This window comes from Ornithorhynchus anatinus, chromosome 8, assembly GCF_004115215.2.
Source record: "Ornithorhynchus anatinus isolate Pmale09 chromosome 8, mOrnAna1.pri.v4, whole genome shotgun sequence".
NCBI lineage: Eukaryota > Metazoa > Chordata > Mammalia > Monotremata > Ornithorhynchidae > Ornithorhynchus > Ornithorhynchus anatinus.
Window position 1 is genome coordinate 39,845,508 of NC_041735.1, and position 14,007 is coordinate 39,859,514.

The following is a 14,007-nucleotide window of genomic DNA, read 5'->3' on the forward strand; positions in this document are numbered from 1 at the left end:
ATGGTAAGTGCTCAACAAATACAATTGGCTGGCTGACTCACAGCCATTTCTTTAGTAGTAAATTTACAGAAAAGTTAGTAAGGTAAATGAAGCCTAATTGGGAACACAATTCTGAGAAAGAAAAATACATTTAGGCTTTTTTAATGTAATTTGTTAAGCATCTCCTATGTATCAAGTTGGACTCAGTCCTCACCTCGTGGAGGTTCCCAGTCTTAATCCCCATTTAACAGATGAGGTAACCGAGGCATGGAGAAGTTAGGTGACTTGACCAAGGTCACACAGCAGACAAATAGCAGAACAGTGATTAGAACTCAGATCTTTCTGACTCCCAGGCCCATGCTCTATCCACTAGACCATGTTGCTTCTTACACTTATCATACTAGGCTTATCATGCTAAGACCCTTATGAAGATACATAAAACACAAATGGCAAAAACACGTAAATCAATAGTAAACTGATCGATCAATCGTGTTAATCGAGGGCTTACCGTATGCTGAGCACTGTACTAAGCACTTGGGAGAGTACAATATAAACAGAGTTGGTAGAAACATTTCCTGACCACAGTGAACCCATATAAAAATACAAATAAAGCATAGAAATGGATTCAGCCCCTCAGTGCTAAAATTTATCCCATGGTAATGTTGGTATTTGTTAAGCGCTTACTATGTGCCGAGCACTGTTCTAAGCGCTGGGGGAGATACGGGGTCATCAGGTTGTCCCACATGGGGCTCACAGTCTTCATCCCCATTTTACAGATGAGGTAACTGAGGCACCGAGAAGTGAAGTGACTTGCCCACAGTCACACAGCTGGCAAGTGACCGAGCCGGGATTCGAACCCATGGCCTCTGACTCCAAAGCCCGTGCTCTTTCCACTGAGCCACGCTGCTTCTCAAACAGCAGCTTGATAGCTTGGTAGCTTGGTAGCGAAAGAGGAACTGTGGGAGTAGCATTAACTTTCGAGGAATCAATAGGGGACCACTGAGAAGCAGTGTGGCCTAGTGGAAAGAGCATGGGCCTGGGTACTAATGTCTGCTCTGTGACCTTGGGCAAGTCACTTAACTTCTCTGTGCCTCGGTTACCTCATCTTCAAATGAGGATTAAACCCTCCTGTCTCTTACTTAGACGGTGGGACAGGGACTGTGTCCAAACTGTTTAACTTATAGCTTCCTCAGCTCTTAGATAAGCAGCGTGGCTCAGTGGAAAGAGCCCGGGCTTGGGAGTCAGAGGTCAAGGGTTCGAATCCTGGATCTGCCACTTGTCAGCTATGTGACTGTGGGCAAGCCACTTCACTTCTCTGTGCCTCAGTTCCCTCATCTGTAAAATGGGGACTAAGACTGTGAGCCTCACGTGGGACAACCTGATTACCCTGTATCTACCCCAGCACTTAGAACAGTGCTCTGCACATAGTAAGCACTTAACAAACACCAACATTATTATTATTAGAACAGCGCTTGGCACATAGTAAGTGCTTAAAAAGTATCATTTAATGCATTGCTGCCTACAACTTTTTTAATATTTATTTAGTGTTTATTATGTGTCAAGCACTGTTCAAGTGCTGGGATAGATACAAGTTAATTAGGCTAGATACAGTCCTTATTCCCCATGGGGCTCACAGTCTAAGTGGGAGTGAGAACAGGTACTGAATCCCCATTTTTGCAGTTGAGGAAACTGAGGCACAGAGAAGTGAAACAACTTGCCCAAGGTCACACAACAGGCAAGTGGCAGAGCTGGGATTACAACCCAGGTCCTCCGGCTCCCCGGCCCGTGCTCTTTCCATTAGGCCAAGCTGCTTCCCACATCTAATGTGCTCAATGCTTACACTAAGGTATTTTCGGTGAGACCAAGTGTTTAGTGTTAAAGGATTCACCAAGCTCAGGGAGAACCAATTTTAAGAGAAGTTTATATTATTTTTACCCGTACGCATTAACTCTAATTTGTCTACCCCCAGTTGCATCTGCTCCTGCATTCTAAGCGTACTTATATCCACCTGGGGCCTTTTACGATCCTACGTGGTGCATAATTTGGGGCCAACATATTTCATTTAGGAAATGGGAAATCCTTTGGAGATAAGATGAAAATTCTGCAGCAAAATGCTTTGAACATTTCTATTTCTTGCTTACAATGGCCCTCTTGGAAACGCCTCCTGCCCAAGAATCCAACTCAGGGATTGTGTTATGTTCTTTATGGAACTGTTACCATTTTTCTGGAAGTAGATAGATTTGGGATTAATTTAGACTCGGTAATGAGGCTTCCTGTTCCAAAACTCTAAGCTGCCTCATCAATCAATGAATTAATCAGTGGTATTTACTGAGTGCTTAGAGTGTGCAGTGCATGGTACTAAGCGCTTATCCAGATGAGAAGCCACTGATGAGGTTGTACACTCCTAGAGGGCAGGGGATGGGTCTGCCTTTCTATAGTACTCTGCTAAGTGCTCAGTTCAAAGTTCTACATACTGTGAGTGTTCAATAAATATCACTTACTGATAGAAGAGGCACCTGTTTGTTAGAGCAAAAATAAGCAAAAAGGGATGGATATTTGCAAAATCTATAATAAATGAATAAACCATTCCCTTCTGGCAGGGCCGTCACTCAACAATATCTTGGCTAGACACACTTGGGGCAGCAATGCTCAAGCGAAGGGTCCCTATTTGCCTACAGAGCTAGGGAACCTAATCAAATTTGATAACTCCTTTCTCAGTTCATCGTTCCTGCAATGTGGGTACACATTCTGAATGTTATTAAGGAAAGGTATACTGGGGAGGAGGTCATTTCAGAAAGCGAGACAGCACTGACTCTCCAGGGACCGCCGCTGCGAGGAGTCCTGAGAAAGGGAAGCCTTCCCGAAGGGGGTAGGAGAAGTTCGACTCTGGAAGAAATAAAAGGGAGCTTCAGATCTCATCTCAAGAGAATCAAATAAAAAAAGTTATATCTGGTGCTTTTATTGCAACTGATCCTATTTATGGTCAGGAGAGTCGACTCTCCAAATGTATTTATTTGCCGAAAATAAGAATCTGTTTGAGTCACCTTGGGCTATACGGGCCCCTGTTGGTTTACTTTCCCAGATTTTACCTTTTTTGGATTTTAGTTAGCAAATATTGCTTTGAGCCAGATTCAAATTTAATATGTACAACAGGAAAGCAAATGATGGTAGAAACCCGCTGAATAGAAAAAAAAACACATTAAAACTAATTGTAACCTTCTGAAGGGAGATTAATGGTTTTGGATCAACTAGGCAATTCTTTAGAACCCAAAAGGCTGCCAGACTAGGTGAAAGAGTTGGGGTAAGGCAACTTCTGAGAGATCTTCTTTTCAATTTGATGTTTTCAATGCAAATATTCGCAAATTTAAAAGCAGTGAAATAGGCAACTGAGAAAAACAAGATGGAAAGGATGCATTGTGTAAAGAAATGAGAAAATGAGCTACATTAATACTTTTTCTCCAACAACATTGTCACTATGATAGGTAACTAACTAAATACCAGGGGGAACAAAATCGAGAGAAACAAGCAAAAAAAAAACCCCTACCTCAGGTGCAGCTAAGCATATTACACCTAAATTTCATAGGCAGACCATCTGTCTGAGTCAACCAGAACCACCCAGAGGAATACTGAAGCAAAGTCTGATAATAAATTGCAAATGTAACTGGGGCATCAACTTGTCTCAATCTAACTGAATTCACTTATTGATATCTGTCTTTGTAAAAACTCTGAAAAAAAAAATCCAGGCTAAACAGCAACGATAGCATTTTCTGAGAACTTGGAGAAAGTTCTGATTATCAAGTCAGACGTTATTCTGATCTAGGGTAATTTTTCTTCCCCACATTAAATTATCCCAACTCTTTTCACTTTTCTTCATCTTTACTTCAGTCTACCAAAGGTTTCGCAGCCTGCGTTATCATTTTTTTTTAACCAACCAGCCTTTTCCTGTAAGGTATAGATACTAAAATAAGTTAAATAACCCTTCAATTCAGCTGGCAAACTATTTGTTCCTTTGCAAGAAAGCTATATGCATTTCTTTAATCATTTTTGTTGGTCTTTTCTCAGATCTCTCCAATTTTTCCAAATCCCTCTAAACATATGGCAGCCAAATGTTTATTTGAAAGGGTCTATTTGAAAGGGTCAATTTCTGGTTGCCTATGTAACCTCCCTCCCTCCCTCAATATACCCTCAAGAGCATATCTAGCTTTTTCAGTAACAGCACTAAAGCTATGACTATGATGTCGATCGTTGGATTTGTAACTCTAGACCGTAAGCTCGTTGTGGACAGGGAACATATCTACCAACTCTGTTGTACTATACGCTTCCAAACGCTTAGCACAATGCTCTGCCCACTATTAGTGCTCAATAAATACCAGATTAATTGATTGATGTGTTTTTACCTAGATTCTTATTCCCCACCTTGAATCTGTGTGGTCTATTCTGGAACTTAAGCAGACTACATAGCACTCGAAACTAATGATCTACATTTTAATTTTGAAAGATCCTTTGAAGCTGGCATGTTTACTTCCTATAACATGTTTCTTACAAAATGTTTCTAATTTCTTAGCTGCAAATATGGCAGGCATGCTTTCTGTTCCACCATCTTTATTGGATAAAAATATTCAATAAAGCTAAACCAAAGACTACCCTCTTTGGGCTACAGTGGCAATTAATTCCCTATGTCATCTTCCCATTTCTATGTCCACTTAACAGTAGGATGATCCTGACCATATTTTCCCAGCTTGCCGATGAGGAGACCTAATGGGATAAAATTAAAGCCATATTGGGGTATTAGGATTTTAGGGCACTTATTATTTCTCCTTGTCACTTTGCCCATAAAGTGGTAGTTTCAGATTAAAAAAGAAAAAAGCTGGCTTTTCAGAGAGTCTAATTAATCACTGAAAAACCTCTGGAACTTGTAAGACATTTCGATCCCAGCAACAAGTGGTCTTTCTCTAAGATTTATAACTGAATCCTTATTATTAGTTTTATTCCCACTAAATACCAATGATCGGGGGTAGGTTCTTTTCAGTATGAAGGCTCTTTCTACAGAGTGAGGGCTAAAGAACTTCACAGTCCACGCTTCTTCAGACTAAGTTTGTTCTGAGCAAGGATCACGTCTACCAACTCTTCTTTCCCAGGAGTTAGTGCCGTGCTCTGCACACAGTAGGCGTTCAATAAATGTTACTGATTAAGATCATGAATCAGCCTCATTGTTGTTGGTTCAACTGTCATGATCTATGATGCCTTGTCCAATGGGACACCTATCATTTACTCCACTTGGTTATACTCAGTTCTGTCCAAATTTGTGTTTTTGCTGAGACTTTGGCTAGAACATCATTAGAGAACTGGGGAATGTTCATCTGACAACTCAATCACACCATGCCATAATGTCAGAAGAAACAGTTGTGCGCTTAAGTGAGGCATTACATCTGGTGAGTATTACTACAATCAATGTGAGTATTCCTAAATTTAGGTATGTGTGTGCTTTAAATAAACAAATTTGAGTATGCCTTGGAAAACTGGGGATAACAAGATTATAAGAAGAGGAGAAAGATAAGAAATATCATTATTAAGCTGAGATTTTTAAAAATGCTATTTTAGCCATTAATAATACATAACAAATGCTAATTGTTCTTGAGTATTTCCAATTATCAGACTAATGCCCCGCCAAAAATAGAATACTGCACATTAAAATGAAGGGCTCTTCATTTTATGCCATTTAAACTTACAGCGGGTACCTCCCGGAGATTATTAATTAGAGCTGTCACTATTATTAATCATTTGCTGTTATTCCTACCATTTAAAATCTGATATAAGACATTCCAACAATCCTACCTCTGATCCAGTTAGAATCAAGGCAAATAATGCCTTACCATTAAATTTGTAGCTCAAAGTCAAAACCCTTACAGCACGTGGTGGACAATTTCTCAGGTCCCACTCTAGAGAAGGCACGGCTGACGATCAGATCAGATCCATGAGTGTGAGCATCGCTGAGAGAGAATTCCTGGCATACTGTTTCCATGAAAATGCAGTAATGCACCTTTTCTGACTCCTGGTCACCAGGATTAAGGTACTAAAGTTCACGCAAGCAGGCAGGACATAATTATATCCACCCCAGTAAAAAGGAATGAACTCTGGAAGAAGGGAAACTGTGGTCACGATGTGAAGGAGAATACGCTGAAACTTCTCTGCATGTGGATTTTAGTGCCCGAGGCATTTTCATTTTGGACTCTATTACTTTCGAGGGCACGATTTGATGTGGCCATATTAAAGCCTTTTTCTGTAAAATTATATACTGACAAGTTACATTTCTATTTCCTGAAACTCCCAAAATATAGACATTCTAAAACTGGATGAAATAGGGCATTGATACTATATCGAACTCCTTTGGTATTCAATTTTCCCTTTTCTAATTTCAGCTTGCCCATTGTGGCCAAGAAACACATGTCCTGAATTGACAATCCTAACTCCTCCAAACCTCTTGCTCTTTCATTAGTCTTTTCTCATCTCCCGCCTTCTGAAAGGGAAGAGATGCTCCAGCTAGAAAGCTAAGAATCATTACTTGAAACCATGTTACCTTTTAAATTTTTTACCCACATAGCAGCTGAAGAAAAAAAAAAAATCAAGAGGGAAATAAAAATTCATCTGCTCTATTAATTGTTCTTCAATTCAGGTTGTAGCTAAAATAGCCCTCACAACAATTGGTTAAAATGCTTTCTTTCACATTTTAAATTTTGAGATAAAATAATCAATTACATTTCAATTATCCCCTTTTGGTGAGTATTATTAGCTGCTGATCCAAGAGATGAATTATTTGAATTCATAAACAATAGCCACAGATAAAATAAATTATATGAAAAACCATTCCTGACTGAGATCAATTATTTTGTTCTAGTGGTGGCTGAGTGAAACCTACATAGTGAAACCTACATCCTATTGGCTTCAGTGATAATATCAAGCGTTCAATAGAGGTGAAAAGGACAATGACTCTCACATAAAAACTGGTGATTCAGTTACTTCAGACCCAAACAGAATTCTTGTATCTCTTTGGAATGAACTCAATTGTACTGCAAATGTGTGGAGACGAATAGGACGATTTGTTCCTTTGTACTTTTCATGAGGAAATCCTGCAAACAACAATATCATATCACACTGTGGCTCCCAGAACTAGCTCTCCCAATTTAGGGTTCTTCAACTCACAGCTGCCAGAACAGTAATTGGCCAGAAAAATTCATTTACCATGACGGGTCCCTTTCTTCAAGTCTTTTTCCAAGCTCATAAAACAATTCATGTAAAGCTAAGATGAGTTTAACATTGCCACCAAGGCTTACTGCTGTCAGGGCAGAGGCTAATACCCAATCTGCTTAACGGCTACATTTTTCAAATGCTCTCCCACTAGGAAACCAAGCAGCGATTTCTAAATGCAGACTTCCTTTGGGTTCTCTCAAAACTCCAAGGACTTGGATACCCCAAACAATGACTCACCCTTGGACATGATTAGGACCTGAACTGATGGAATGCATTTCAATAGACTAAGCCCTTTCTGAGGGAGAAAAATGTCCCCTAAAAATTGCAGTTGGAGTCAACCACCTCTGTCCCAGTACATTACCAAGGGAAAATACTTGAATGGAACAGAAAAGGCAAACAAAAAGCAAAGACTGTTGCATTTCTTCTGTATAGGATAAATAGGGTCCCCAACTGATCATCTGCCTGCTAGGCTTCATGGTTGGTAAACTGCAATCTTCTGGGGAGGGAAGGCCATCAGCAGTAATTGGCTTCAAAAATCTTCCTCATCCTTATCCTGACCCTTTCCCTCCAGTAAAAATAAAAGAAGATGACTCCAATCCCTGGAAGCGCAAGCCTAAGAAATCCTCCTCCCCGGGAGGTCTGACCAGGGGCCTGTCATCCAGTGCTGATGCTGCTGGCCAGAGATACAGCACAATCCAAGTAATATCTTTGCCTAATAAAGGGCGATGACATCCTAACATGAGAAATGCAAAGCAGGAGAACCCATCAAAATGTCTTTGTCACAGCCTGGTAATAGCTTCAGTCATCAAGAAGAAAACTTCAAGTAGACAATTAGGGTTAGAATCACTTCATCCACAGGCTTGGCAAATGTCCACTGTTCATTAAATTTTCCAGAGCCCAAACTTCCATTCTTTGAAATTGCTGCAACCACTGAGAGGCAGAGTTAGAGGTGGGCAGAAAGAGAACAGGGAGGCAGAACTCAGTGACCACCAAATTGTCTTCTGCCCAACCGCCCTTAGAAAAATGGGGGGTAGGCTGCACTAAAGACCAGTGGGCATCTACTCAATTTCCAAGTATGTTAGTCGGACAGCTGTGCTATAATTGAGCTATACGTGAAGCTTCTAACATGGTTTGATAGAATAGGCCATACTTTCAACTCAAAGGGTCACAGATTCTCTTTTTTCTCATCACATACCTATTTGTTAAGATATAAAAGCGAGTGCATAGTCTCACCTAATGGATGGTGACCTAAAAACAGACACAATGCATCATTTTCTCCTTTATCTCATTAAAATCGGACAACGCAGCTGAAATAACACTCCGCCTACTTACCAAATGTCAGATTTGGTGTCATAGCCTTGATGTTTCAGTGCCTCTGGGCTCATGTAGTAAGGAGTCCCAGTAAATGTGGTTGCTAGATCACAGGACCCCATTAAAAGACGGGAAACTCCAAAATCCCCTAAAAAAAAAGAGCAAACAAAAACCTATCCTAAGGATTGGCAAGTTGATTAAAGTCAAAATGGCTTTTTACTATTTAAAAGGAAAAAAATTAAGAAAGCTATATTTAAAGGAGGACAAGAGCAATGACTAACATTCTGAAAGTAATGAAGTCTAGGCATTTAATCTTTTCTGAGAGACAATTTCCGTGGAAATAAACATATGCTGTGGATATGAATTAATACAAATCCTTTTGTAGGAGTTGGATTTGATTCTTTGCAATTACAAAGATTTACAAAGAAGGAAATTCATTTTTTTAAAGCAAAACCTGTGAATTTTCCAAACAATACTTTAAATTGTAAAACTCAAAATCGTGAAATCTCTCTGTTCTAGTCTAATGACTCTATAAGAAGTTCTTTTACTTGTTCACTCTACATAAAATCAGAAGTTTTTTAATTAAATAAATTCAGTGCTTAATAATTAAGAGAAGGCAGAGAGATCTGAATAATTATCAGGAAGGGCAAAAGTTTAATATAATAATTAAATATACAATTTAATAATCTGGAATAAAAGCTTGAGGCCATAATACAGTAAGCGGAAGACAATTTCAATCCAGTAGACATCTCCTAAACAACATAATTTTTCTGTTTTACAAAATTTACCTTTTAAAATGAAAAACTCAATTTATATGTCAAAGAGTTCATTTGGTATTCGATTGTATAAGTCACGGTAAAAGATGAAACAAAAATATTAGAAAAGTGTAAACCACAAATTTTCATAAAAAGCCACTTTATGATGCTATTATAATATTTAACAGAGATGCTAAAAGAAAATCTTACCAATTTTAAGAAGGTTGTTTTTCAAGAACATATTCTTTGCTTTTAAGTCTCTATGAAGTATTCTCCTGAAAAATAAAGAGGAAATCAACTTCATTCCCAATCACAAAGTGAAAAATGGAAAAACACAGTAACATGAATGTAGGCATGTACCAAGAAGTATATAAAAGCATGTATTTGATAAACACATGAAAAATGTATAGTATAGAAACTTTTAAACAGAGGTATCATATGGTATAACCCCCTAAGTATACAGCCTGGCACTGTATTTTCTACCCACTGAATGTATTAATTTCCTAGATACAATAACACATTTTTACATAGGCTTTCTTCCCAAGATTTTCAAGAACTTGTGCAAGTATTTTTCCATGTGCCCATATAATATCCCTCTGAGGTAGGGACAGATGAAAATTATCATTATTTTATGCGGGGAAAGAAGCCCAGAGTTTGATCGGCGGTATTTATTGAAAACTTACTTGTGCAGGACACTTAACTAAGTACTTGAGAGATACAGCAGATTAAGTAGACATACTCCCTGCCCTCAAGGGGTTTATAAATATCTGACTTTTCACAGTCACAGAATAAGCCCCAGACACGGGTGCTGAAGTAAACATGACCTCGTACTTTGCAGGTCATTCTTTGCCCATTTCATAAGACTGTGCTGCTAGGTGAGCAGGTTTACCAGATTGGACACAGTTCTTCTCCCACTTGGGGCTCACCGTCTTAATCCCCATTTTACAGATGGGGTAACTGAGGCACAGAGAAGCAAAATGACTTGCCCAAGGTCACACAACAGACAAGTGGGGGACTAGGATTAGAACTCGGGTCCTTCGGAATCCCCGGCCCAAGCTCCATCCACTAGGCTACGCGGATTCTCGTTATAACGGAGGCAACGGACATAAAAATAATAACACTGACAAAATTGGAAAGTATGGCCCTCATACAAACGACTAACTTATAAAGAGTCTACAGTAGGAATTAACTTGCCGCGTCTCTTAGAAGCGGCTCTGGCTGTAGCTCAGACATTCATTCAATAGTATTTATTGAGCGCTTACTATGTGCAGAGCACTGTACTAAGCGCTTGGGATGAACAAGTCGGCAACAGATAGAGACAGTCCCTGCCGTTTGACGGGCTTACGGTCTAATCGGGGGAGACGGACAGACAAGAACAATGGCACTAAACAGCGTCAAGGGGAAGAACATCTCGTAAAAACAATGGCAACTAAATAGAATCGAGGCGATGTACAATTCATTAACAAAATAAATAGGGTAACGAAAATATATACAGTTGAGCGGACGAGTACGGTGCTGTGGGGATGGGAAGGGAGAGGTGGAGGAGCAGAGGGAAAAGGGGAAAATGAGGCTTTAGCTGCGGAGAGGTAAAGGGGGGATGGCAGAGGGAGTAGAGGGGGAAGAGGAGCTCAGTCTGGGAATGCCTCTTGGAGGAGGTGATTTTTAAGTAAGGTTTTGAAGAGGGAAAGCGAATCAGTTTGGCGGAGGTGAGGAGGGAGGGCGTTCCAGGACCGCGGGAGGACGTGACCCAGGGGTCGACGGCGGGATAGGCGAGACCGAGGGACGGCGAGGAGGTGGGCGGCAGAGGAGCGGAGCGTGCGGGGTGGGCGGTAGAAAGAGAGAAGGGAGGAGAGGTAGGAAGGGGCAAGGTGATGGAGAGCCTTGAAGCCTAGAGTGAGGAGTTTTTGTTTGGAGCGGAGGTCGATAGGCAACCACTGGAGTTGTTTAAGAAGGGGAGTGACATGCCCAGATCGTTTCTGCAGGAAGATGAGCCGGGCAGCGGAGTGAAGAATAGACCGGAGCGGGGCGAGAGAGGAGGAACATACATTCATGCATTCGATCACAAATTGAAGCTCACCTTCTGGTACAAATGCACTTCATCATCTCCTTCTCAAAGGGAAAAATCTGCAGAATGCCCCATGCTTAATTCAGCACCTTCACAGAGCTGCCCGGATTGCCAGAGCAGTTGCACTACTGCAGAATATTACCCCAGTACTGGTAAATTTATATCAAGCTGGAGGCTATGTGGGCAATGGGCTGATGATTCCTGAGAACTGAGTATAGCAGTCTAGCAGCTAGTTCCAGGAAGAACGATATGGGATAATCATTATGGAGCTCTGCCCTGAGATCAACAAGTTTCAGTGAAAACTGCGGAATTCGAGAGACTCGCGCTATGCCAAGTCCAAATCATAAGCAAAGATTCCATAACAGCATACCACTTTAGTTATCTATAAATATTTCCTCCAGACCAAAAAATATGTGTGTAAGGGTTTGTCACGTGGCGTGGAATCAGGTTCTTAAATCTTCAAATAACAAGTTTTAAAATAAGTTACTGGGAAATTCCTAGCTGGAGGATGATAAAAATCATAAATCATCAGTTTAATCCTTAAATCTGACTCTGTACACTAGCAAGGCTTTCCCTGATCTTTATTTCATTTCCTAGATTGATGTGCTGAAATTTCTTGCATCAAGCACCAAACTATTCCTGGTGCATCATTTTCCAACAACTTATTCTGCTATTTATGTGAAAGCAATCTGTGCCTATGGCTGATTTCATGACATACTAATCATTATAAAAAAGAAAAAAAAACTGGAATAATCTGTACATACCTAACAGACAACCATATTTTTATACACTATTTTGAAAGATGACGTACAGTGTTGAGTGAAATATATTTTCGCATTTTAATTCTCTTTGAGCTGTATACCCACTAAGAGAAAATCCCCTCTTTACAAAGAAAGCTTTCCCTAAAAATACACTAAATCGGGAATTAAAAATGAACATTGGCAGTGAAATAATATAATGCTGCCTGGGGGTTCATCAGAGAATGTCAACTAAAATCCTGAAATAGAGAACTTTAAATATATTGATTAATAATTACGCAATATAGCTTTCCTTTAGGACTCAGTTAAAAAAAGAAGTCCGATATAGAGATTTCCAATTATTTCATTTACATATTAGTCACTTCTCATTTAAGAAGAGCAAGGAAAAACAATCCAGATACAGATTTATTTCACAGTGACACTTCACCGTTGCCATTTTTGCAGCCTGGTGACGTACTGCCGGTACCCAAATTCATTCAACGGTATGTATTGAGCGCTTACTATGTGCAGAGCACTGTAGTAAGTGGTTGGAATGTACAATTCGGCAACAGAGATAATCCCTGCCCAATAACAGGCTCACAGTCTAAACGACGAGCTCAAAGTCTAAACTCACAGTCTACCCAAATGCCACCCTCCCTTGTACTCCTTTCCTCTATCTTGATGTTTTAGGAGCCTGTGTAGAACAAGGGACCCGCAAGGAGATGGTCAAGAGCCAGGAGAAATGGTAGGCTGCAGTACAAATTCCTGGAACCTTGCAATCCTGGAGAAGAGGCAGCGTCGTTGTGGCAACCCTTGTTCCAGTTCCCTCGCATGTCTACGCCTTGAGCACTAGAGAAGCTGATCGAGCTCACCTCTGGACTTTATTCCCCTCAAAAGTTCCCCTTCAAAGTTTCCAGAGACCACATTCTTCCTACGGATCTAACAACACTTAAAACGTCGGCTGGATATCGTGGTTTTGGATGCAGGCAGGTGACTGGCAGAGTTCCTCCCTTTCCTCTCATCCAAATGGCTACCAAGCTGATCCAAGCACTCCTCTTCTGCCTTGACTACTACATCAGCCTCCTCACTGACCTCCCTGCCTCCTGTCTCTCCCTGCTCCAGTCCACACCTCACTCTGCTGCCCAGATCATTCTTCGAAAAAACAGTTAGCCCCACTCCTCAAAAACTTCCAGTGGTTTATGCATTTATCCAGGATGTTTCCAAAAACTTCCATCTTCGAATTAAACAGAAACTCCTTAATTGGCACTCAAACAACTCTCCCCCATCCTACCTTACGTAACCAGTCTCCTACTACAAATGAGTCCACGCACTCCTCTAACACCAATGTACTCACTGGACCTCGATCTCATCTATTTCACTGTTGACTCCTTGTCCATGTCCTCCCTCTGGCCTGGATTTCCCTTCCCCTTCCTATCTGACAGACCACCACTCTCCCCACCTTCTAAGCCCTACTTAAATCCCAACACCTCCGACAGCCTTTCCCCTTCTTGCCCCTTTCTGCACCATGTACTTGGATCTCTACCCCACCTTCAGCCCCACGGCACCTCTGAATGTCCATGCGAGTGTACTTTTCTATCTCTTTTTCTAAAAAGAGAAGTGACTGTGAAGTCTCTTTCTTGAGAAACCATTATCCCAGAAAGACCACGCTGCCATTTTGGAGAATTGGCTTTCTTACCCTACTGGCTACTGAATCAGCTGCGTAAAGGACTAACAGTTTGGACCTCCTGGTGTAGGAACCGTCACCATCGTCATCAACAACAGTGGTTATGTATTGAGCACTTTCTGTGCACGGAGCCCGGTACTAAGCACTCCAGGAGAGTACAATACAACAGAGTTGGGAGACACGTTCCCTGCCCGTATTCATCTGACGGACGCTCCACGTATAACCGAA

At 40.8% G+C, this 14,007-nt stretch overlaps 1 protein-coding gene across 3 annotated transcripts in view; it reads right to left on the reverse strand.

Moving 5' to 3' along the window:
- The window catches only part of NEK11 (NIMA related kinase 11), a 160,292-nt gene that overhangs the window by 100,693 nt on the left and 45,592 nt on the right, over positions 1-14,007 (reverse strand). For all 3 annotated transcript variants that reach the window (XM_029070653.2, XM_029070654.2, XM_029070650.2), the window contains exons 5-6: positions 9,504-9,568; positions 8,560-8,686 (exon numbers count right to left, since the gene is read on the reverse strand). In XM_029070653.2, coding sequence (XP_028926486.1) covers positions 8,560-8,686; positions 9,504-9,568 — 192 coding nt within the window. The remainder of the gene's footprint in view (positions 1-8,559; positions 8,687-9,503; positions 9,569-14,007) is intronic.